Here is a 24512-nt window from a genome sequence, read left to right on the forward strand (position 1 = left end):
TTAACACTACACACCAGAACATATTCTGTGAATATCTATGGCCATGGTGTATATTTTATTACATTGTTTATATATATATATATTGTATATATATATTGTATGTATATACATATATATATATATATTGTCTTAAAAAAGTGTATATTTTATTACATTGTTTTATATATATATATTGTCATGATGTATATTCTATTACATTGTTTTATATATATATTGTTAATACTTTCTTCTTTTTTTCTGTGTGGATATTGTATAGTTTATTCTCATTCTTATTCTTTTTTTAGTCTGCTACTGCTGTCGGGTGTTTTGCACATAAGAATTTCACTAACCGATTATACTTGTATAAAAGGGGATGTGACAATAAAAACTTGAAACTTGAAACTTGAAACAGAGGACCACAGGAGTCCTGGAATAAGACCGAGCCTCAGCAGACAACCACCAAAGCTCTGTCTCTACGCCGGATAGGATTGGATCTCAGCATGCAAAACATGCAGCCGGTCGCCATGGAGACTGACATGTATCACTGTGGCTGCCTGGGCACCCATTGGCCGACACAGTGGAGCCTCAGCGACTCAGTCGCTGGACAACATTAAAGTGGAAACCACTCGGGGGTTAATGGGGGATACCTTGAACCAGAGAGCAATACGGGCAAGAGACAGAGGGTGAACAGTGAATATATTATATACTGTTTACTGTAGAATCAGAATCACCTTCAGGGGTAATTTAGGGCAAGTTAACTAGTTCTAGAAATACTCTTGCTTGTGCCAAGATATCATAAAACTGCAGAAAATGCTGTAATTCATTATAATATAGTGTGATAAGTTACACATATGTAAAGTGTCTACAGTATGCCCAAACATTCGTTTTTGTCTTATCTTTATACAACTATATCTACTGTGTATACAAATCCTAATTTAAATTATTTTAAGAACATGTTGAAAGTTGGAGTGCAGCAAAGTGATTTGTTCAGGTGGGTCAAGGAATAAACTTCCAGGAATTGGTCTGATGCATTCTGGAGCCGCTCGTGATCCAATATGAATTCCTCCTCTTGTTTACCTCTCCAGTTCTTCTCCAAACGACTAACTCCCACAGCGTGGTCATTGCAGTAAACACATTGATGACACCATCAACTGCAGATTTCCTGACGTAGATAAACAAATGTTTTTCTTTTTCTGTCATTTAGTCACATCATAAAAACAGCTGTTTGGATCTGGGCCGCCCACCGGGGGTTACTATTGCATAATGTCTTGTGCTGGCTGACTTGTTAATCCCCAAAAGAGATGTGAACCTGAATGCTATCTTCATTTGGATTTGCCCATCTTGCCTTTATCTGAAAGCAAGATGAACCATCAGGGACAACACGTATTATGAGCCTTTTGAATGGAATACTTGAAGTCTCTGTCTCTAAATACTGAGATATTATGTGGTCTATTTTCCGTCAGGAACATTTGAGCGGTCAGACGCACGGCATTAGAAGGAGGGGTACACGTTTTCTTTTTTAAGGAATGGCTTGTTGTTCCACGGCTGGCTGCATTAGTGGTTTCACTCAGCGCTCCAGAAAGCTGCATTAGTGGTTCAGACGAGAGGCGTGAAGCCAGTGCCAGACGACTCCATCCCTGATGAGGTCTCACTCTCCTTGTACTGGACAGCTGGGAACACAACATAGGACCTGCTGTCTTCAGTCAGGAACACGTTGTGACGGAGGAGCGGGGGCGGGGTCAGCACCATAGAGCCTTGAAAACCCGTTGGGCAGACAGGAGGAAGCAGACAGGAAACGAGCCGTGCCGCCCCCGCGTCCAGACATGTGTTCTCTACCTCGCACCACTGACACGTAACTAACGGCAACGGACAGTCGTAGTCGTCGTGGTGACGACTCAGCTCCTCTCAGTTTGCTGGATGAATAACTTTACAACAGATTAACCGCCGCTGAGCGTCCAACAGAGAGCCGCTTCACGTGTCTGAACTACAAATAAAAACATGACTGATCATTTAGACATTGTGTTTTAAAATGTCATATTACAGAACAATATATGTTGTACACATTACTAAAGTTTTATTTATTCTGGTTGTTTTTAATCAATATTGTGTTTTTGGTGCTTATGGAAATTACAGATGAAAAACAGCAACTTCCAGAAACAATGCATCTGGGAGACAAAACACGTCTTTTTAATATATTCATTCAAATAAAGTTTCTCATGAGAACGGTCTAAGCTACAACGTCTGACTTCCAGTGCTGTCCTCCAACAGCCCATAATATGCTGCAGCGGGAACAGGTGCATGCACCTGGCTTCAGGTAACTCACCACTGGAAGTCTCCATGAATGTTTTCTTGGCAGAGTGTCATTCGAGTCACTGAAATGTGAGTCAAACTATTGAGAGCATCGGCCAGAAGACAGGAGTTGTTTCTGGGAGGCATGCAGTGAAGAGTCTTCTGAAACATCACCTGATAAATGAAACTGCTGCCCAAGGACATTTGTTTGGAAGAGAGATTATAATCCTGTCACCTGAACGTTTGAGCAACTCGTTTAATGGCTGAGGGATTACCAGAAGAGCAGCAATGTGTTGAGTGGCAACATAATGATTGGGATCAGTTGTTTGTGGGAACAGCTGCCACCTTTCCCCATCTAGTTGTACTTTTACTTGTTTGCCTCATTTAGCTTTTATAAATCCAGCCTATAAAAATATTGTTAAATGCTGTTTTCAGTCATATCAAATCATTTATCCAGACATCCGGCTGGTCATTTTATTTTAGAATCAGCATCAGAGAAATGGAGGTCCAACTAACGGATGTGGATATGAGGTATGTCATTGATTTAGGGTGAGCCTGTCGAGCCACTCGGTATGAACAACAATCAAAAGAGCTTTTTGGATTGACGCTGTTCATGTCAGTCATTTTAGGTTAAGACAAGTCTTGTTAAAAACATATGGACAACGAAGCACTTCAACAATAAAGAGGTTGAATGATGTTCAGAGAGAAGACGATGGGCAGACCAGCGGTTATGGTCAGTTTAAGTAGATTCTGAATGGTGAGAACACACCAGTGAGAGCAGTGCGGTCGGAAGTAAAAGTCTCTCAGAGAGTTGAATATTCTGATCAATGTTTGTATTACATAATGTCTTGAAAGCCCCGACTGTTCAAATACTTTAATAGTTTGTTATGACAGAGTTACGGAACCTTGTGTTCTCGTGATTCTTTCCCTCGCGATGGGGGTGTTACCCAGGAAATGTCTTTGAGTGTTGAGTGTGACATCAGTACCGCTCCATACATTCAGCTCTACATCCATCATACATGTGAATAAAAACACCCATTAAATAAGACACAAGTCGTTTTCATGCTTATCATCTGAAAATAATAAACAGCCTGACCTGGAAAACAAAAGGTGTTTGAGGGAACGGAGCCAGCACCAACTGGACTCCCTCCTGCTGGAGGTCACTTCAAGGTCACCAGGTCAGAATGTCACGGCGTTGCTCTTCAATGTCTCTGCAACAGGAAGTGGCAACACTTTATTCATCTGTGCAACATCATTTCAAGGAAAGATGCCAGTCATGGTTAATGTCTTTACTGCTCTACAATCACATGAATAGGACACACTAGATCATCTTTCACACTTCTGACTGCTTTTCAGCCCGCTGTGTATTCTGATCAATGCTAATCTGAAAATGGTCTTTGGTTTAAAGTGCATTCTCCGCAATGATCTCTTTATGCCTTTCAAATTGCAATGTTGCTGCTGTCTCTGTGATTAATGAGCACATCGTATCCTTTGATAAGAGCTGATAATCACAGGCTTGATGACTGAGCCACCGGTCCACCTTCCTGACTTGTCATGAACAGAGTGCAGAACATCTGATCATTGTTCTATTATACATCTCATCTTGGTAGATTAGAGATTGGAGGGTCAATAATGACATCATGGAGGGGGGATGGGTCCATCAACAGCGCTGGGTGATGGCCACATCCAGACGATGCCAAATGACGGAATTGTTTGATTTTCTGTTCTGGACTGTTCATGAGAAATCTTCACCCCTACTGCCCATAAAATATCACCTTTCCCCCAGAAAGAGAAGAGCAGGCAAAGAAGCATGACGCATCCACATGCTGCCAACATGAGCCACTGGACTGGAGCGAGTACCTGTCCTCAGAGCTCTCTTAGAAGCCCAATATGTTTACACTTTAATGTTGAGGATATAACATTAAGCTCACATTATTTAATTGGAAATGTATTGTGAATCTTATTATTGTCAATAAAGTTCCAATAAATCCTCATATGTGTTTTTCGTGCTGTTTATGATGGAAGTGTCTATAACACCAACAAAGTCTTGACTCGAAGGCAGATGTCACACACTTAATATGAAACTTTAACTGCCAGCTTAAGTGGCTGCAAATAAAGCAAAACAACATGAACTCTGCCAAAACGCAGACTGCTGTGGAGGATCTGACTCAGAGGGCGAAGAGGAGGGTGCCAAAGAGAGCCTGAAGTAGTCAGACATCATCGGAACTACAGTTTCCACACGAGAGCGAGTCAGACACCCGGAGGAGGACGAAGAGGAGGCTGAAGGCGACTCGTTGTCCTGGACTTGTAGAGACATGACTCTCCAGCCTACAAGGTATACACATTTCATTTGTTGTCTATTGGGAAATATTTCCCATTAGCATTGATGCATGAGCTCCTCTTTAACATCGAACATGTATAACTTACAGTTGTGTTGTGCTTCATAATCGTTTTGTGTGAATACCTATGTAGAGAAACCTTTTAAATGTAATGGTGGGTTCAAATGTACCCTACATCAAGATGTGTTAGGTTATAGAATACATTAAAAAACCATGAAATAAAGCAGAACTCAGCAGGAAATAAAAACCCTACCAGTATAAATATATGCTGTGGTCCATGTTAATAGTCACCTCTGGTTTTTGCAATATAAACTCTAGTTAAATCTTTTGTTTGTACGATCAGAATATTCAAAACACGATTTCTAAATGTGTTGATTGAATGGGAATCCTGTTTCAGTTGTGGCACAAGAAGATCAGAAAGCCAGATACTTACGATCCATCTTTGGTCAAATATGGGAAGTAAGCCATGAGCGTGAGCTCACAGCTCCACTGACAGCAGCAATGATGGAGACATAAACTGATGAGTTCCAGCTGCACTGATTGTTATTGATTCACAATACTTTTTTAAAAACTCTCATTTGAGTATCATTTAGAAATGTTGTTGACTTTGACTTTACGCTTCAGTACAAAACAGAAACTCGGACCAAGATGAGATCTCATGCTGTGCAGAGCAAAATGAATTATGGGGCAATTAGGAGCGAGCAGAGCCACGCATGTTGCTCCTCATTGGAACAGGTTGACCCTGTCGTACAATACTCAGCAAACAAACTGTCGGAGTCATTCATTTATGTATCCGTGCAATAGATAAGCTAATTCAGGCTGAACAGGGAAACAGAAGCTGGAGAGAACACTGATAAAAGGAGAGAGAAATTAACTCGAGACAATGAGACCAACACGTGTTCTATTTGATAGCTTACTATTTTTCAAAAAATAAATAAAATAAAAATCCTTCCCGATAGCTTTGATGTAGATTGTCTTGATTTGATGGTCATTAACCTTGGAATGCGTTTCATACGTCCTTGTGTCACGAGGTGCTCGATGTGTTCCACAGCGGCCCACAGCAGAACCAGTCCAACGGAGCGGTTTGCCCCGACCTGCTGGACTGGGAGTGGCTCCACGCCGGGCAGCCGGTGTACATCGTGCTCATCACGGTGCTGGGAGCCGTGCTCAACGTGTTTGTGCTCCTGGTCTTCTGGCTCCACAAGAAGGCCTGCACGGTGGCCGAGGTCTACCTGAGCAACCTGGCGGCCGCCGACCTCGTCCTGGTGTCGTGTTTGCCGTTCTGGGCGGTCAACATCTCCAACGGGTTCAATTGGCCGTTTGGCCTGTTCATGTGTAAAGTCGTCAACCTGGGCATTAAGATGAACACCTACTGCACCATCAACTTCCTGGTTCTGATCAGCATGGACCGCTACGTGGCGCTGGTGCACACCTTGTCCCATGGCAGAATGCGCCGGACTAAATATGCCAAGCTGGGCTGTCTGCTGATGTGGAGCTTCGGCTTTCTCCTGAGCGTCCCCACAATCGTCTTCAGGGATGTGGAATACTTCCCCGAGTACGGCGTGACTGCGTGCTTCCTGGAGTACCCCAACCTCGCCGCTGCGCTGTTCTTCGATGTGATGTTGATCGTTTTTAGCTTCATTGTCCCCATTTCCATTATCTCATTCTGCACTGTCAAGATTATTCAGGCGTTGAAGGTCCAGGTGATCGGGAGGTTCAATGCTGAGAGAACGGAGCAGAAGGCCACCCATCTGATGCTGGCGGTGCTTCTGGCGTTCCTGATCTGCTGGGTGCCGTTCCACGCGGTCACCATCCTGGACGTGCTCTCACGAGCCGACATCCTGAGAGGGTGTGCCCTCGAGTCGGTCCTAGAAATCTGCAATCAGATCTTCACCTACTTGGCCATGTTCAACAGTGTTCTCAACCCCATCGTCTACGTTATTGTAGGAAAGAACTTTCGGAAAAAGGTTTTTGAAATCTTCAAGGAGTGGAATATGAAGAAAACAGTGACATCTGAGTCCTTGCGTTCATCAAACCTGTCCTCCACACTGAAGACGTTGGCATAAGGTAGGCTCCAGAAGCTGTTCCCGTTCTCAGGCGACTCTGTAGCCTCGTGGTGGTCTGGTGTAAAGTCCTTGATGATAAGCTGATTCTTTATTAGATCTGGAGCAGATGTAATTGTATTGCAGGCCTCATGGGACCAAGTCACCCTTCCTCAAATCACTCTTTGACGACATTGATCGTCTTAAAAAGATGAACATGCTTTAATTCATTTTAAATGATGTGGTTATATGTTTACGGCCTTACAAGGCTTGATTATTTGTTCCCTTTCAAACGGTTTTACCACATGCAATAAACAACAGCTGGCCTCTTGTTTCAAACATTTGCAAACATAAATATATTAGTTGTACAGGTGGTGTGATATAAATCAGCCCAGTTGCTGTAAATTACTTATTTGAATACTGTTATATATTCTGTATTACATTGCTTATCACTTATATTGTAAAGAGTACCAGTACATGTCTTTCAAATAAAAGGTCAAATCACACAGATGTATGTTTGTTGTGGATATTGTGAATATCCTCAAAGTATTTAAATGTTCCGTCCTCCATCCTGTGGACGTCCTGTAACATGAATCTGGGTGTTTTCTGGTGTTTTTGACTCACAGTCTGCAGAGTTAAAAACAGGATTCTGTCAGAATGTTTCCAGTGGGGACATCAACATGCTCCTTCTCGTTGGCGTCTCCCCACTCTCCCTTCATGGCCAGCCCCATGTTGACGTGTGGTCTGCGGCGCAGGGTGAACTCTCATGTATCCACAATGAAGGCATGTTGTGCCAAACAGGAGATCTGTGTGAGGAGTCAGGCCGTACCACCACTGCCAGGGCTCCACATTTTTATGGATCAAAAAAGCATGCAGGCAGACAAAGTCACCTCAAAGGGTCAAACGCATGCCAACAATACACCGTTTGACCTTGATCCATGTATTTGTGTCTGCCTGTCAGGAGGACGGTTCCTATCTTGCTAAATTCCACATTCTCAGAGGAATGAAGACCATAATTATATGTGTGTGGAAGGGCGGAGGACATGTGAATGCAGTAGGATAACGTAGTGTCAGTAGTGCAGCATGGACGTGTTCCTTGTGAAGCCGGTACACAAAACATCAACAAATGAAATCAGTTGGTCTGCAGTTGTCATTGCGTGTGTGTATGATGAAAGGGTTTTGTTTTTGTAAATCTGGAATGGTTCAACGTGCTGGTTCTCTCACAGACGTGTTGCTAAGACTCCCCACTGTGACGACGGCATGCGGCTGTGTGCTCTGACTGATAAACCAACACCAGCACTCCATGAAATCAATGATCCTTCTCACCTTGGGAATCCAGACAGGATGTGAAGCTTAAGAGGCAGAGACAATACACCTGTGTTGACACAGTTAAAAGGTTCCACTGGTTTATGGATTCATTTTGAACACACCACCATTTAAAATCGCCGTTCCTCTGCCGCCGCGTTCACACCGATCCTCATGACTGATGGAGATTTCCGCAAGAGCTGAGCTCGTCTGCAACCACACCGATGTGTGGGACTGGGTCTACACCATGCAACCGGCCTACATGTCCATCATCTGCCTCCTTGGAGTGATCGGCAACTCCGGTGTGCTGTGTGTGTTCTGCCTCCAGAAGCGGCGCCGCTCCGTGGCCGACATCTACCTGAGCAACCTGGCGGCGGCCGACCTGCTCATGGTCTCCTGCCTGCCCTTCTGGGTGGAAGCCATCGTCAACAAGTTCCACTGGAGGTTTGGGGAGACCATGTGCCAGCTGATCAGCATTGTTATCGGGATCAATTATTATTGCAGTGTGCTGTTTCTGACGCTCGTGAGCGTGGACAGATACCTGGCCCTCACTCGACCTCTGACCCAGGGCAGGAGGAGACGGGCCGTCTGGGCGCGGGGGATTTGCTTCAGTATCTGGATTGCCGGGCTCCTGTTCAGCTTCCCTGCTGTCCTCTTCCGCTCCGTTCAGTTCTTCCCCGATCTGGGCATCGAGGCGTGCTACCTAGCGTACCCCCATGCCGGCTGGAGGCTGCGCTACAACATGACTGTCAGCACAGTCGGCTTCCTTATCCCGGTCCCCATCGTGTCCTTCTGTAGTTACCACATCACCAAAGCCCTCCGGAGCAGCCGGAGGATGAGAAGCGGCGTGGAGAGGAAGGCGGCGCGCCGCGTCCTCCTCGTCCTGGCCGTGTTCGTCCTCTGCTGGCTGCCCTACCAGGTCCTCATCTTTCTGGACACTTTGGATCATTATGAAGTCTTCTCTGGATGTACGTGGACTTACGTCTTGGACATTGGAAACCAGTTGACTACTTACCTCGGCTATAGCAACTGCTCATTGAATCCTTTCCTGTATGTGATTGTGGGGAAGCACTTCAAGCAGAAGGCGAGGGAAGTGTTTACCCTGGTGCTGCGCAGGAGGACGAGGCCGTGGGCGAGGCCCGTTCATTCCAACGCCAATCTCAACTCAACGAAACAAACAGAGAGCACTCAGATGTAAACCAACAACACATAGAGGAGAGTAACAGCTGTTCAAGAAATTACTTTATATAACACATGCTAAGTCACACTATACAATCTTAAGAAACGCTAGCTTTTTTAAATGATCGAACTGAAAACCCAGCCTAGAGTTGCCAACTTGTTCACAATGAAAAGAAACTAGCAGCCCTAAATTCAGACGTTGCTAAATCTGTCAGAAAGTTGCCAAGTTGCATGCCAGACGTCCATCCTTCCAAAGAGACTCTCCGGATTATCATTGTGAATGTAAAAATGTGATGTTACCAATGAACATGGCTATTGTTACTCACGGCTGTCAATCTAGCAGCTTTTGGAAGACGGCGTTTGGCCCCATCGTCCTCCTCCTTTAACCTGATAACACGCAATGCAGTAGTTTGACATTTTGGGAAATGCACTTATATGCTTTCTTAGAGTTAGATAAGAAAGTTTGTACCACTTTCATGACTGTAAGCTACCAGCATCTCTAAAGATGACTAATTAACATGTATCTTGTGTGTTTGGTAATCAACCTCCAAAACTAACATTGTTCAATATTTGCCATTATAATGTACTCCGTATTGTTTGTTAATCCTAAATTTGATGTGATTAGAATGATTGTTTTGTAACAGTGGTTTCCATTCAGGACATTTTCACTTGTGTTGTACTTGCTAAACAAAGCCATTGGCTCTCTTAATAAAGTTTCATTTGAGGGTGTGATCCGAGGGTTTGCCTTTTTGTTTCTATAGCAACGATCAGGAAGGAGTTGTTTTTCTGAGTAAACAAGGGATCCATCATGTTTGTGTGTCATCATATAATTACTAATTGTAGAGTCAAATATAACTTTTGCTTGCACAATCAATACTCAAATGGAGTCAACATTCTTTTCAAGATAATTCAACTATGAATGTGTTTTTTGTCCTGAATAAAATGTTATCTATTACTGTAAGAAGCATCGTCTTTGTTTTACAAGACAGGATTGTTGCTTCAATGACAATGAGCCTCGTTCCCTTTCAGAATCTCTTCATGAACTGAAGAATTCAAGGTGTCTGTCATCACTTTGACCATATCAGGGATTCTGCAGCTCAGAGTCATTTTTAGATAACACTACCCACTGCATACTGACCTCAAAATGTTTTCATATGTTTTGTTTGGAAAAAAATGACCGTCAGATTGAACAAATCCAACCCCATAACCTGGTTGTCGGTCTGGGGCCTCTGGGGCTGTTTGTTAGCATATTATGGCCCTTTCTGCACGTTAGGGCCCGATTGGACCCTTTGGACCCGGTTTCCGGGCCCGTAACGGCCAGCCGACCTAATTTTGACTCTTTCATAAGCAAGTTGATATATTAAACTACTTGAAGAAGGGTGTGGAAGAATACAACTATGTCCATAATCCCCCGTAACAGATCTGTCCTCTACTCAGTGAACACACAGGAGCCGTGGTCCAGACGTGTCAGTTATCATTTTGAAAACAATGGTGATAAATCTACGTTTCAAGTTAAAAAAAGACTTTGGACATATAATGACAAAGCAATGCTATCATTCTTGATGTGTTCTTAATAGTCTGGAGTTTTGCTGGGGAAGTTGAAGACCTTTAGGCACTCAAGTTTCAGCACGTTTCAAATTTGGACTCTTTCATAAACAAGTTGATATATTGCACTTCTTGGCGAAGGGTGTGGAAGAATGCAACTATATACAAAATCCCCCGGAGCAGATCTCTCCTCTAAGTTGCTGTGTACTCTTACCAGGAACTCCGTGGACACATGAGCCTGTTCCAGACGCGTCGGTGATCATTTGGACCAGAAGAGGAACATTTCCACCAGACGGACGGTAAGAACTTCTCACTTTAGTTGTTCTTCTTTTATTTGAGCGTTTAAATACGAACCAGGTGCTATTCAGAAAGAAGCTCGGTCTGGTAGTCGGGTTAAACTATGGGAAATTAATCGACTTGTTAAAGGTACTCAAATTCCTGCCTTAATATGTTCCTTAATATAGCAGCAGACCAGTATTTGATATACAGATATGTTGTATTAATGCAATTGAGAGCAGAGAATCGAGTCCCCACTCCTGAGTGAGATGCACTGAGCGTTGATGACGGAGCCCCTCCAGTCAAATGTGTATATACAGGACTGTCTCAGAAAATTAGAATATTGTGATAAAGTTCTTTATTTTCTGTAATGCAATTAAAAAACAAAAATGTCAAGCATTCTGGATTCATTACAAATCAACTGAAATATTGCAAGCCTTTTATTCTTTTAATATTGCTGATTATGGCTTACAGCTTAAGAAAACTCTAAAATCCTATCTCATAAAATTTTAATATTTCCTCAGACCAAGTAAAAAAAAGATTTATAACAGCTGAGTGTTTGTCAAGGCTCAGGAAACCCTTGCAGGTGTTTCGAGTTAATTAGACAATTCAAGTGATTTGTTTAATACCCTACTAGTATACTTTTTCATGATATTCTAATATTTAGAGATAGGATATTTGAGTTTTCTTAAGCTGTAAGCCATAATCAGCAATAAATCAGAATTAAAGGCTTGCAATATTTCAGTTGATTTGTAATGAATCCAGAATGCATGACATTTTTGTTTTATTAATTGCATTACAGAAAATAAAGAACTTCATCACAATATTCTAATTTTCTGAGACAGTCCTGTATATAGTCTCTGCACTCCGCTCATCAACGGTTAGTTTTTTAATACTTTGAATGTATCGAGAGATTTTTTAGACACTCAAAGACGCTCAAATGCAAAATATTAAAAATAATCAATAAATAGATAACGGCGTTTTGTTGTCCCCATGTTGAGGCAATCCTCCAATCATAGATATGCTTTGAATTTGTGAATAAACATGTCATCATGTTCAACCTTTATCTTTTTATATAATTGTGCGTAACATAAACGTAATATGTATTTGCTATCACTGATGCAAGAGTAAGATCTCATGTTTTTTTCCGATAACAGTCTTATACTGAGACGGTTATTTCTCACGATGTCGTTTCCTAGCCCATGGACCCGATGGCGCTGGTGTCGGTGACGCCATCGTGGGCCGATAACAGCAGTGGGTCCCGGCCGGCCGCTCCATCGGAGTTCCCGATCTCTGCAGAATGGGAACTGGTCCGGTCCATCGTTCCCCCGTACATCTTCACCGTGTCCCTGTCGGGTCTTCTCCTGAACAGCTTTGTGCTGGCCGTGTTCTTCGCTCACAAGGACCGACTGAGCGTAGCGGAGATCTACCTGAGCAGCCTGGCGCTGGCCGACTTCGTTCTCCTGTGTGGCCTCCCTTTCTGGGCCATGAACATCCTCAACGACTTTAACTGGCCTTACGGAGACGCCTTGTGCAAACTGGTCAACGCCGTCATCATCATCAACTTCTACAGCAGCATCTACACCCTGGTCATGATCAGTGTTGACCGCTACCTGGCACTCGTGAAGCCCATGAAGGCCCGGTGGCTGAGGCGGACGCTCTATGCCAAGGTCGTCTGCTGCCTCCTGTGGACGTTCGCGGTCCTCCTGAGCACGCCAACAATGGTTCACAGGAAGGTGAAGTTCATCGAGGAGTTGGAGACGATGTCCTGCATATTGGATTACAGTCACGACAGCTCCTGGAAGTTGGCTCATCAGATTCTGATGAATGTTCTGGGCTTTTTACTTCCTCTCCTGGTTATTGTTTTCAGCAGTGGAAACATCATCAATGTTTTAATTCAGAGGAGGAAGAGTGCTTCTTTTCATGAAACGAATGACACCAAGACCACAGCCCTGGTGTATGCTGTCACTCTCCTCTTCTTCCTGTGTTGGGCTCCCTTCCAGGTCTTCACCTTCCTCGACGTCCTGTGCGACGTCCGAGCGCTGGACGAGACGCTGTGGTTCCACACTCTGGATATCGGAGGCCAGGTCTCCGTGTATCTGGCCTTCCTCAACAGCGCCCTGAACCCACTGCTGTACGTCTTCTCAGGGCAGTACTTTAGGAGGAAGGTTAGCGCCATCTACACGAGGAATCGATATAATCGCAGAGGATCAGATATGACCACACACCAGCGCTCTGTTGTGTCCACTTACATGAACAGAACCGAGCAGATCAAGGCTGTGGTCATCCTCCATGCAAAGGACCAGGTGTGAATCTGTTGTGGAAAAAACAATGCAAAATACAGGATATGAGTCTCAAGTCGCTTGTTCATGAGACTTAACACAATAATAATGCTGTTATATGGTTTTAACAGCACCATCAGAGGATGTTTGCGAAATAATTGACTCAACCAATAACAATGGCTGAAATCTGTGGAAAGCAGATTTTATGTTCAGTCTCCATGAAGACAGTCTCTGTCCGTAGGGATGCATCAGAATATGTTTAATCGAACTGACTCTACAAAGTATGTTATACTATGCAAGCTAACATGAGAGAATATGTTATTGTTTTTTGTAGAATTACATTCATAATTCACTTTTTATGGTATATATTGACATTTAAACAACATATTTATTCAGCTATGACAGACACAACCAGTTCCTCTTTAAGATAAACACTCTTTACTTTCTTACTTACTTACTTTTGTGTCTTATTTATAATGAACTCGATTGAACACCTGAAACAATTAAATATACAATTAAATCTTGAATGCAAAACATGATATCTCATGTGGGCGCGGCTTCTCGTGCAGCATCAACCGCACACTCTCTGACCACATGCTACAGAAATTGGACACTGTGGAAGGACATGTACGTCTAGTATGAGCCATGATGGTATCATCTTTGTCCTGCTCGTTATTCGGTTTCTGGAAGTTTCCCCAGAACACATTTTGTTTTGCTCCGCGAGACGGCGAGCCGAGAAGTGTTCACGCGACACTAGAGACAGAGTGACATGCTGCTGGAGAGACGACCAACAACAGACGTTTAGTTGAATGAAAGAACAAAGACGTCTCTAAGAAGAGGACCTGACATCCTGCTGCTGTCATCTGGCGATAGAGAACATTACAGGGGGCGGGCAGAGATCTTTTTTTTTCAACTCAAAATTGTCTGTGAGCCATATGCCGTCAAGAAGAAGAACCGGATATGGCTCGAGCCAGAGGGTCCCGACCGCTGCTCTAGGGAAACTATTGAATTATAACCCTCACCTTTGTGGTGCTTGTCCAAGCATGTCTTTTAAGTTTCCATACTGTATTATTAGAATGTCTTAATTTACACGTTTTTTACCAATATCTCACAAAAATAATGAAGTTAAAAATTCAGCAGTATAAAGATATAAACATGAATACATCTCTGAGGTATTCGTAACTCATGATGTGTCGGCTATGTGGTCCGTTTGTTCCAAATTGACTTTAATTTCCAGAAGCCTAATTATCAAAATCTAATAACATGAACAATTACAGTGAATTACTGTGAGGCCTTGTTTTAATCTGGTTTATGCATTGTTGTAATTATCCCATTCCTAGCTTGTTATGCTTCATTCTACATTCTCTGAAACAACTCAAAAGTATATTAGTGATATATATATACGTATATGTATATACGTATATATATACATATACATGTATAGAAATATATACATATACATATATATATACATATACATGTATAGAAATATATACATATACATATATAGAAATATATACATATACATATATATATACATATACATATATATACATATATATATATAGGGAAGAATGCTCCATGTTGTGCTGCATGTGTTTTCACTCAGAAACACACAGCTCTCTCTCTCTCTGAGGTTCTCCAGGTTCTATCTGTGTTCATGTTGTGTTTTGTCAGCACAGATTCACTCTAACTGGATTGGATGGCCCATCTTACTTTTCTCGTTGGCATGACGGGGACATTTCCCTCCTTCAGACACAAAAAGAAATTAATTATATTTATAAATTATACACATTTTAAATATTTGTGATTTGGAGATACCCAGTAATATTTGTAAAATGGAATATCTGCACAAAGTATTAGTTTTTGCTGCACTTCCTGCATGTCTCGGCTGAGCTGGGGCCGAATCGTTTTGGCCCAGTAGAGACGGGTCTGAGAAGCAGTTTAGCCGATTAATGAGTGATGTACACTTCAGCCAATCAGCGTCCTAAAATAGATTCAGCTTTTGTTCACGGCCAGCGGGAGGTGAAGCGAGAGCTTCTCTTCCCAGAAGAGCCGACCCGCTAACATCCGGTGGACGGATCCAGCATGGACAGTTCTGGGAGTAAGGGACGTGAAGCAGGTCAGAACAAATGAAGAACAGGGGAGAGCAGTGGACCGCCTCGGGCCTCGCCGGCTTGACGACGAGGACACGGCAGGAGGAGTTTTCATGACGCTGCAGCTTTCCTCCACCGAACATTGGAAGTTCACCAAAAAGGTGAACAAATAGAAAGAGAATGTCCTTCTTCATCATCACAATGTACAATTTGACAGGAAATTTGAGTCAGTGAAAAAAAAAAGTACTAATAATCTGACAAATGCATATCAACATATTTGAGGAACAACAGGACAAAAGGAAGAACAATGCCAGAGAGCCAAATGGGCTGGAGGTCATGTCAGGAAGTAAAGATCATGTTAGCAATGAATGTCCAGGCGGCCGTGATATGAAGCCAACATGTTTACCGACACATACAGATCTCTGCTGTGGACAATGTGACCCATTCACAAGAAAATCAAGTGTTGAAATTAGAATCCAGGCGTTTGACTCCCGGTGACTCGTCGGTGAGGGCGCCGCCCAAACTTCAACCTCCCAGCTAACATCAGTATCATCCTTCATCCCCTCCCCCTTGATATCCTGCAGGGAGTCTGCAGCTCTTGAAAAGTCTTAAACGTGAATTCAGTTTCCTCCAAATAAGGACATTACGTCAAACTGACTCACGTTTGTGACGCAGACGTTCTTCTTTCTACTAATCAAGTCGATCTCTGAGAAACATTGGTTACGATACCAGATGTCTCAAGGATAACAAAAGATAAGAAAAGGTTTGTGGTGACTGTCGGGATTTCAAACTATGTTATATGATCATTTTCTAAATCATTTTTGATTTGTATTTTTTAAATAAGTAGTTGGGGATAAAAGAAGATCATAAACATGGAGCTCTGTTCTGTCATCACTCTCCTGTCTGATTGTCACATCTCGGTTTTGATTTAATAATGTTCTTCATCTATTTTGATCCCTGCCTCTTGTGTCCTGTGCTCACTTTACTTCCTGCCTTTGGATATTTCCCCCTCTTGTGATTGGCTGCCCCGCCCCTGACTGACTCCTCCTGTTTGGATTTACTTTTGATTTTGTTCCACATTGTTTGTCAAGTGTTGTTTTGAGCCGCTTCTTGAATATTGAAATCGCGTGGCTCATCGCTCTGTTTCTCTGGGTGTCTGGTTGGGTCCTCGTGGGCGTGGCCCCGTTCCCTTCAGGATTTTCATCGTTGCCGATGTTGTCACGGTTACGGCTCAGCCGGCTCACTGAGGAGAGCCATGGGGGGCAATAGATAGATGACTGAAATTAAAATGTAGCACTTTTTAAATGCAAAAAGAAAGAGCATCTCTGAGATCATTTTTATAAAGAATTAGACAGATACATAAACTTGACTGCAAACAGACAGACAGGATGTGTATTCAGTGCTCCTGGAAGAAAGGAGGAGCGGCCACTGCAGTGCCTCCTCCTGTCAGAGAGAGAGAGAGAAGGAGGTCCTGAGCCGCTGAAGGGCAGCTCACATCTGGATTTCCTCAGCAACAATGGCTCCGACAAGGTATATTCTTTATATTACTATGTGCTTTATAATGTTGACTGATGACAGTATACAGACTCTTTAGAATATGTTCTTATTTTCATGATATAAAGTCCAAATGGTTCTCACAGCACACGTTGTCAGAGATGAAGCAACATTATTTAGACAGTTAGTAAAGTCACATGACAAGTATTTCAAACTGTGGAACTGTTTGTGCTATTCTGATGAATATAGAAAAAAGAGTAGAATAATAATGAGGGGTAGAAAGTTACAACGTATGTTACCTCAGCACATTGTGAGGTATTGAAGTGTATTTTAATGTAATGTATACTTACACTCTTCTGACTTTGCATATTCAGAAATATATGATCATGTATGCAATACTTCATGTGAATCTGAGGAGAACTGTTGTGCCAGATGACATCATTGTAGAGCATCACATTCAGCCCAATGATGCATCCCCCGTGTACCCAGCTTCTCTGGAAACTTCTTTTATTTGGGCTAACAACTATTTCTCTTGGTTCCATGTTACTCAGTGTTCAATATTTCTGAGCATGACCTCAATATGACTCAGCACTTCCCAGTGGTTCCCAATCTTCCACATAATGCTGATGGCAGTCAACACAAAGTCACCTTCAAGTGGTCGGTTCTCCTCCTCCACAGCGACCCTGCTAACCTCACGTCTGAAGACCAGAACAGCACGAGCCCCGGGTGTCTTCCTTGGCTGAGCGGGTGGCACGAGGACGTGCTGCCGGTGTACATCCTGCTCATCGCTGTGCTGGGCGTGGTGCTGAATGGGTTTGTGATGATGGTGTTCCTCCTCCACAAGAAGGCCTGCACCGTGGCCGAGATCTACCTGAGCAACATGGCCGCTGCGGACTTCGTCCTCACGGCCTGTCTGCCCTTCTGGGCCGTCTACGCAGCCAACCGGTTCAACTGGACCTTGGCTAAGCCTCTGTGCTCGCTGGTCACCCTCTGCATCAGCATGAACGCCCACTGCAGCATCTACTTCCTGGTTCTGATCAGCATCGATCGCTATGTGGCGCTGGTGCACCCGCTGTCCCATGAGGGAATACGCAGGCCCAAGTATGCCAAAGTGGGCTGTGTGCTGGTGTGGAGCATCGGCCTGATCCTCAGTGTGCCCACGCTCGTCTACAGGGACGTGAGATATTCAAATGCCTCCAAAACTCACCTCTGCCACCTCCATTACCCGAGTGCCGCTGCGCTGCGTCTGTGTGAGGGCATGCAGACCACGTTCGGCTTCATCGTCCCCATTCTCATTATTTCCATGTGCACTTTCAGGATCGTCCGAGCTCTGAAGAACAGGTTGAATGTTGGGTTGAACTCCAGGAAGGCGGAGCACAGGGCCACCAGCCTGGTGCTGGCGGTGCTCCTGGCCTTTGTGGTCTGCTGGGTGCCGTTCCACCTGCTCAAGAGCCTGAACATGTTGGTTTATGCCGAGGTCCTGACCGGCTGCACCCTCCTCAGCGTCCTACACACCTGCAGCAGCATATTCATGTATTTAGCTTTCTTCAACAGTGTTCTCAACCCCATCCTCTACGTTATTGTAGGAAATAACTTTCGCAAAAAAGTTCGGGAGCTCTTCACTCGGTCGAGCGTCAACAGAACAACAACCCCCAACACCACGTTCACACAATCAAATACATCCAGGAGTTTTTAAACTATGAATGCTTCAAGTTAATCTGTTTTTTCTTCTTTTTTTACAATTTCACATCATTAAACTGAGCTATAACGGGAGTTATTTGATTGTTTCTCAACATACTCTGACGTCAAGTGTTCGATGACAACATGTGACTCACTTTACCGTATTCTCCATCGTAACACTTCTGCCATATAACTGTTGTTTCATTAGAAATGCTTTCAGAAATAATTCAATAACACTGCTACATAATTAAGCAGCACTACTAGATGTTTTTATTCCAGAAGTAATGGTCACAAACCACGATACCGGAGTGCAAGTGATGTACAGAAGAGCTGGAAACAGACTCTGTGTCTCTGTCACGGTTTAACAGTCTTGATGAGACACGTTCTTGATGAGTTGTTTCCTCTCTTTTCTGTTTGCATGTCTAGATCGATGTGTGAATCTGTCTGTATGATTTCATATTTATTTCAAAAAAATAATATATAATGTTGTAATATGTTAATGTTAAACATTTTAAAAACTGCCATAAATTATAGGCATGTATTTTCCTGTCTGTTTCTGACGCTGATAACTCATGTATCCCTGCTCTGACTCCAGAAAGCTAACATGAGAGGATGAGCTGTGTGTCCAGTTGCTTTGAATAAACATCAGAGAACTCTGAGCTTCAGTTGGAAACTATTTGCAGCATCAATGCAAAGTTACACCTTGAGTGGAAATATGCAAAGTCTTAATCTTATGCTCATCTATGAATACATTTCCACATATTTCATTTGCTTTTCTCTTCAACGTGACACAAATATCATTATTATAAATATTTAAATATATAATGTAAGTATGAAACCGGAATGTTATATATCTGTTCTTATTTTTGAAGATGCCTTTTCTTGGTTATAATAACATTGTTGCCTCTAAATTCATGGACCAGTGTGGAAGACATAGTGACATGAGACACCCGCGCGTAAACCAAGGCACCGAGGTCTGAACCCGGCGATGAGAAAACTGCGCGGATACAAACTGTTTGGAACTGTAAATCATGCCCGTGTCCTCTGGGATGCTCATGCAAAACCCAAAGGGCTGTTAGGAGGGCATTTGAACATTCGCAGTCTTCTGCCTAAAATGGACCAAATTAAACATTTATTAGAGGACTCAAACTTGGACTTCCTATGCCTTTCAGAATCATGGCTCCATAAGAACTCGGCCCCTGATGCTTTGAATGTCAATGGTTACAATACATTCAGAAAAGACAGAACAGCTGGCAAAGGTGGAGGTGTAATGCTCTATGTTAAAGAGCATCTAAATTGCAGTCAGATTGAATGGTCAAATGATATTAATTTATCAATCCAGAGCACCATTAGTAGTTTTCTTAAGAAAGCCAAAACTAAACCGAGTCAGAAGAACACACTTCCATGGCTAAATGATGATATTTGGAAGTTAATGAAAGAGCGGGATTACAAACTAAAAGTAGCTCTTAAATCTAAATTGTCAACGGATAGGCAGATATTCACAAAGTTGAGAAACCAAGTGACGAAAGAACTTAGAAAAGCAAAGGAAGATTTTTGTATTAAGATTATTACTGAAGCACAGGGTAATTCCAAATTAATATGGGAAAATGTACAGAAGATGTCAGGTAAACAAAACAGTAGTTCAATGAAACAGCTTAAAGTTAAGGTAAATGGTTGCCTTACACAAGATGCAACAATCATGTGTACAGCTTTTAACTCCTATTTTAATGACTCGGTGGAGGCCCTGGCCCCGAGGTCCAGCATCGGCTCAGTTGACCTGCCGCCTGGAGCTGGGGGTGAACCTCGCTTCTCCTTCCTAGAGGTCTCTAATGTTACAGTCAATCGCCTCATGGGCTCTCTCAGGAACTCCAGGGCAAAAGACGTGTATGGTTTAGACAACATGTTCCTTAAGAAACATAAAGACCCACTCGCGCTCCCGATCACCAGTATAATCAATAACACCATTAGGCAGTGTGTGTTCCCTAAAGGATGGAAATCAGCCATAATAACACCTATCTTTAAATCAGGTGATAAAACCGATATTACCAACGATCGGCCCATCAGCATCCTCCCAGCTATCTCTAAAATAGCTGAGAAATCCCTAGCAGAGCAACTAATTGAACACCTTAACAACTCGCCTCACAAGCTACATCCCATGCAGTTTGGTTTCCGAGCCAAGCATCCACTGACACAGCCAACTGCTTTCTCCTTGAGAATATAAAGCTTAAAATGGATAAAGGGGGAGTAGTTGGAGCAGTATTTCTTGACCTCAGGAAGGCTTTTGACACAGTTAATCACTATATCCTTTTTAGGAAAATGTCAGATTTCAACCTCTCAGCTGAATCTCTAGCATTAATGAAGTCCTACCTGGAGGGAAGAACCCAGTGTGTTAGAGTGAGGCTGTATCGCCTGTGCTGGGATATGAAGTCGGTGTCCCTCAGGGTTCGATTTTGGGACCATTATTATTCAGCCTGTATATAAATGACCTCCCCAGTGTCTGTAAGGGATGTAGTATCCAAATGTACGCTGATGACACAGTGATCTATGTCCATGCAAAAAGCAAAGTTCAGGCTGCACTTCAACTAACTGATACCATGGTCCATGTCTCTGAATGGCTCTCAGATTCCTGTCTACAACTAAATGTCAAAAAGACAGTCTGCATGTTTTTCACTAAAACGGCATGTAACTCACCTGAGCCAGATGTCTATGTCTCTGGTGAGCGGCTCCAGATAGTGCCTGAATATAAATACCTAGGTATCTACCTCGACTCAAACCTTTCTTTTAAGAAGCAGGTAAAAAACGTGGCAAAGGTTGTCAGATTTCATTTAATAAATTTCAAATACATAAGAAATAACTTAAACATAGATACTGCAAAACTGTACTTTAACGCAATCATCATTCCATATCTGACCTACTGCTTTACCAGCTGGGCTCAAGCCAGCAGCACCACTCTGAAACCAATTCAAATCCTGCATCAGCAAGCTCTAAAAAATACTGGATCAGAAGCCCAGGAGTTATCACCACTGTGCCATTTTAACTAAATACAGTCTCCTGAACTGGGATAACCTCATCAAACTCGCCAATATGTGTCTCGTTTTTAAAGTTTTTAATGATATGGCTCCTCCCCCACTTGGTGAATTTATTAAACAAAAAACAGAGTAGCAGACAAACTAGATCTGTGGAGAGAGGCGACTGCGTCATCCCATTTAGGAGGAGTTCTTTTAGTCAGTCTGCCTTTTCAGTGAAAGCAGGACAGCTCTGGAACACCTCTGAATATACGCACGAGCAGAACTTTTTACTCATTTAAACACGGCTTTTTACCAGTCAGATGTGTGAGCATGAACTGTGACTCCCTCCTCAGTGATGGTGTTAATAATTATTGTTTTTATGTCTTTTTTTAATTTTGTAATTTAATTTTATGTTTTAATGATTTTATGAAGAGGCCAGTATTTTATCGTAACCTGTATGTTTACTGCTTTTCTCTTATGTTACCGTGTTAACCTCTTTCTCCTTTAGGCTGTAACATCTGGCCACAGGGACCAAAGCTGACATTTAGCCTGAGCTAACGTGAACACATTTACCCATGGGTTGATTAATGTGTACGGTCCCTGGACAAATAAATAAATGAATGAAAATGAAATGAAATCTAGTGGTGGGTTGCAGATTGCAACCAAATAAATACGCCTCCGCTCAGGAAAGGTATCTTTAGGAGGAGCTACTCTTATCAACAGTCTGTTCTTCTTCATGAGGAATGCATTCCTTTAAAAACAGATAGAAAAGAAACACCAACAGGATGAACATGTTATGTTGACCATGAGGCTGTGGGTGTGATAAACGCAGCTGGTGTTGATGATCAATCAGCCCCAGCTGTAATGAATCTGTCCGTGTGTGTGTGCTTGTGTGTGTGTGTGCGTGTGCGTGCGTGAGTGTGCGTGAGTGTGTGTGCGTGTGTGCGTGAGTGTGTGTGCGTGTGTGTGAGTGTGTGTGCGTGTGTGCGTGAGTGTGTGTGCGTGAGTGTGTGTGCGTGTGTGCGTGAGTGTGTGAGTGTGTGTGCGTGTGTGCGTGTGTATATCTCTTCCCTATAAAGTGCAGTAGGAACCGAGATGCGGGAGGAGGAGCTTGGTGTTATATGTCCTCCCTCTCTTGCCTGGCTTCATTCTTTCATTTCCTACCCTCCTTTCCTCATTTCCTACCTTCCTTGCCTCTTTTCCTTCCTTCCTTTCTTCCTTCCTTCTTTTCCTTCCCTTCCTTTCCTCTGTGTGTATCAGTGGACACAGAGACACACCCACATTTCTCTGTCTCTCCTCCCACAGCGTATTGCATGTGTTACACGTGTTGCCGTGGTTACAGGGTGTGTGCTCCTGGAGCCGCCCTGATTGGCTCATTTGAATCAGCTGTGTGTTCATGAGGGAGCCAGATAGCAGCGTTTTTGATGGAAAACAACTAAAGTGGAATTTTCACATGAAAGCATCATTTTAATGGGAAAGGGGTCTGCATGATGAGATGGTCAAGGCTTTAGTGAACGTCTACGGGTCCTTAAATATGTGTTTGGGTTTGGATATGACAGCTTAACCGCAGTTTACTACGTGTTGTTGTTTCTTTCGAAAAGCCTCTACGAGCTCCACGAGCTCCACGAGCTCCACGAGCTCCACGAGCTCCACGAGCTCCACGAGCTCCACGAGCTGCTGCTGCAAGCCACACCCAATAAAAGGTTTAAACCAACAATCCGTGTTGCTGCCTCAGTATTCAGTCCGATACTCACGGGATAACAGAAAGCTGTTACAGACCATAACTACATATTGTTTCCAGAGCATCAACAGGAATATTTACAACAAGGGTCAGGATACAAGTCATGAAGATCTCACTGGAAACCAATCTAAGATGTTAATACAATAAATAATATACATGAGTCATCCTCCTGTCCTCAGAGAGCTTTTGTTCTTCCTTTGTTTGGAGAAGCTTGTGGCGGTGGATGAACGACTGACAGCCGGTTGAATGAGGTGGAGCTTTCTGTTCTTGCTGGTTGAACAGGTGTGTTGAGAATATTTTGAAGTTAAATAAACTTGAGTTCACCCAAATGTTGCCAAGAGTCCCTCATTGCTCAGAGTAACTGTCACCCACAAGAGAGGTCAAGGCTGAACTCGGACGTGCATGTGAAACTACAAAGTTACAGGTAAAGTCTGCGTCATGGTTTTCTCCTTGATGAATAATAACTCACTAAATGATTCCATGTGGTCAGTTACAACTGGGGAAACTCTGCAACAATGAGTCAGACTTTGCAGGAAACAGTAATATGACTGTTATCTGAATATTTCCACTAACGTTGATGTGTTCCCAGATCTTAGAAGACTAACTCAGTGAATTCAATGTTTTATTGGCAATGTGCAGATGAGTCAAAGAAGGACGTATCTGTCCAGGCCTTGGGTCTCGATGTGAAAGGTGTGTGGCTCAAGAGGGAGCGGCTCAGTCTGATGCTTCTTCATTTCTTCAGGTCTACAAGAGACTCCACATGGAGCCAGCATGACCCGCTGGTGGCTGAGTTGTACTGCGGGAAAGGACCAGCTTTTGAGAAGGACTTTTATTTAGTTTCTGCAATAATAAATTGATAGAATACTCTGTTAATGCTCTCAGGGTCAGAGAACAATCCTTTTCCTTCAAGCCATCATTGACTTTGTTTACATCTTTATCACAGCCGTGTGTCTGTATTTGTTGAAATGTGTTGATGTTGAAATGAAACTGTTGAGATGCAATGCAACTTCTCATTTCTGGTGTTTTTTAATGCTCTTCTAAAAGAACTTCATGTGCAGTGATCTGTTCATCGTTAACTCAGGAAGGACCGGGTGTGTTCCACGGACCGGAACGCCATCATTGTTTTCCAAAAGACTGAGAATGAACTGGAAAGGAACCCTGGGCTTCCCTCTCCTGTCAGTGGACAGCTTGCTGAGGTCAACGTCTTCTTGGTGCAACATAATCTACAGCCAGACGCATCAGAGCTGACGCTGCTGC

The 24512-nt window shown here is 43.1% G+C and overlaps 3 protein-coding genes across 4 annotated transcripts; all 3 read left to right on the forward strand.

Moving 5' to 3' along the window:
- The first annotated feature begins 4550 nt into the window (after positions 1-4550).
- On the forward strand, positions 4551-7155 carry bdkrb2 (bradykinin receptor B2). The gene is made up of 2 exons (XM_056426648.1): positions 4551-4603; positions 5659-7155. The coding sequence occupies exons 1-2, from the start codon at positions 4584-4586 to the stop codon at positions 6671-6673; spliced, it is 1035 nt and encodes a 344-aa protein (XP_056282623.1). The 5' UTR covers positions 4551-4583; the 3' UTR covers positions 6674-7155.
- Positions 7156-8135: 980 nt separating this feature from the next.
- On the forward strand, positions 8136-19171 carry LOC130201714 (uncharacterized). Its single transcript, XM_056426805.1, has 4 exons — positions 8136-9148; positions 10926-10977; positions 12154-13260; positions 17416-19171. Exons 1-4 carry the CDS (start codon positions 8136-8138, stop codon positions 18520-18522), a joined length of 3279 nt encoding a protein of 1092 aa, XP_056282780.1. The 3' UTR covers positions 18523-19171.
- On the forward strand, positions 10892-14348 carry LOC130202036 (B1 bradykinin receptor-like). Of its 2 annotated transcripts, none has more exons than XM_056427321.1 (2): positions 10892-10977; positions 12112-14348. In XM_056427321.1, the coding sequence occupies exon 2, from the start codon at positions 12157-12159 to the stop codon at positions 13264-13266; it is 1110 nt and encodes a 369-aa protein (XP_056283296.1). In that variant the 5' UTR covers positions 10892-10977; positions 12112-12156; the 3' UTR covers positions 13267-14348. The 2 variants fall into 2 exon arrangements, with proteins under 2 accessions (XP_056283296.1, XP_056283297.1); XM_056427322.1 differs by having other exon boundaries at positions 10937-10977; positions 12154-14348.
- Positions 19172-24512: the final 5341 nt, after the last annotated feature.

This window comes from Pseudoliparis swirei, chromosome 11 (genome assembly GCF_029220125.1).
Source record: "Pseudoliparis swirei isolate HS2019 ecotype Mariana Trench chromosome 11, NWPU_hadal_v1, whole genome shotgun sequence".
Lineage (NCBI taxonomy): Eukaryota > Metazoa > Chordata > Actinopteri > Perciformes > Liparidae > Pseudoliparis > Pseudoliparis swirei.

Bases quoted from the DNA above. Each gene is read 5' to 3' on its own strand.
- bdkrb2 (XM_056426648.1), top strand. From the start codon at position 4,584: ATGACTCTCCAGCCTACAAG. The intron at 4,604-5,658 runs GTATACACATTT...TGTGTTCCACAG, and splicing joins ATGACTCTCCAGCCTACAAG to CGGCCCACAGCAGAACCAGT.
- LOC130201714 (XM_056426805.1), top strand. From the start codon at position 8,136: ATGGAGATTTCCGCAAGAGCTGAGCTCGTCTGCAACCACACCGATGTG. The intron at 10,978-12,153 runs GTAAGAACTTCT...GTCGTTTCCTAG, and splicing joins ACATTTCCACCAGACGGACG to CCCATGGACCCGATGGCGCT. The intron at 13,261-17,415 runs GTGTGAATCTGT...AATATGACTCAG, and splicing joins TCCTCCATGCAAAGGACCAG to CACTTCCCAGTGGTTCCCAA.
- LOC130202036 (XM_056427321.1), top strand. From the start codon at position 12,157: ATGGACCCGATGGCGCTGGTGTCGGTGACGCCATCGTGGGCCGATAAC.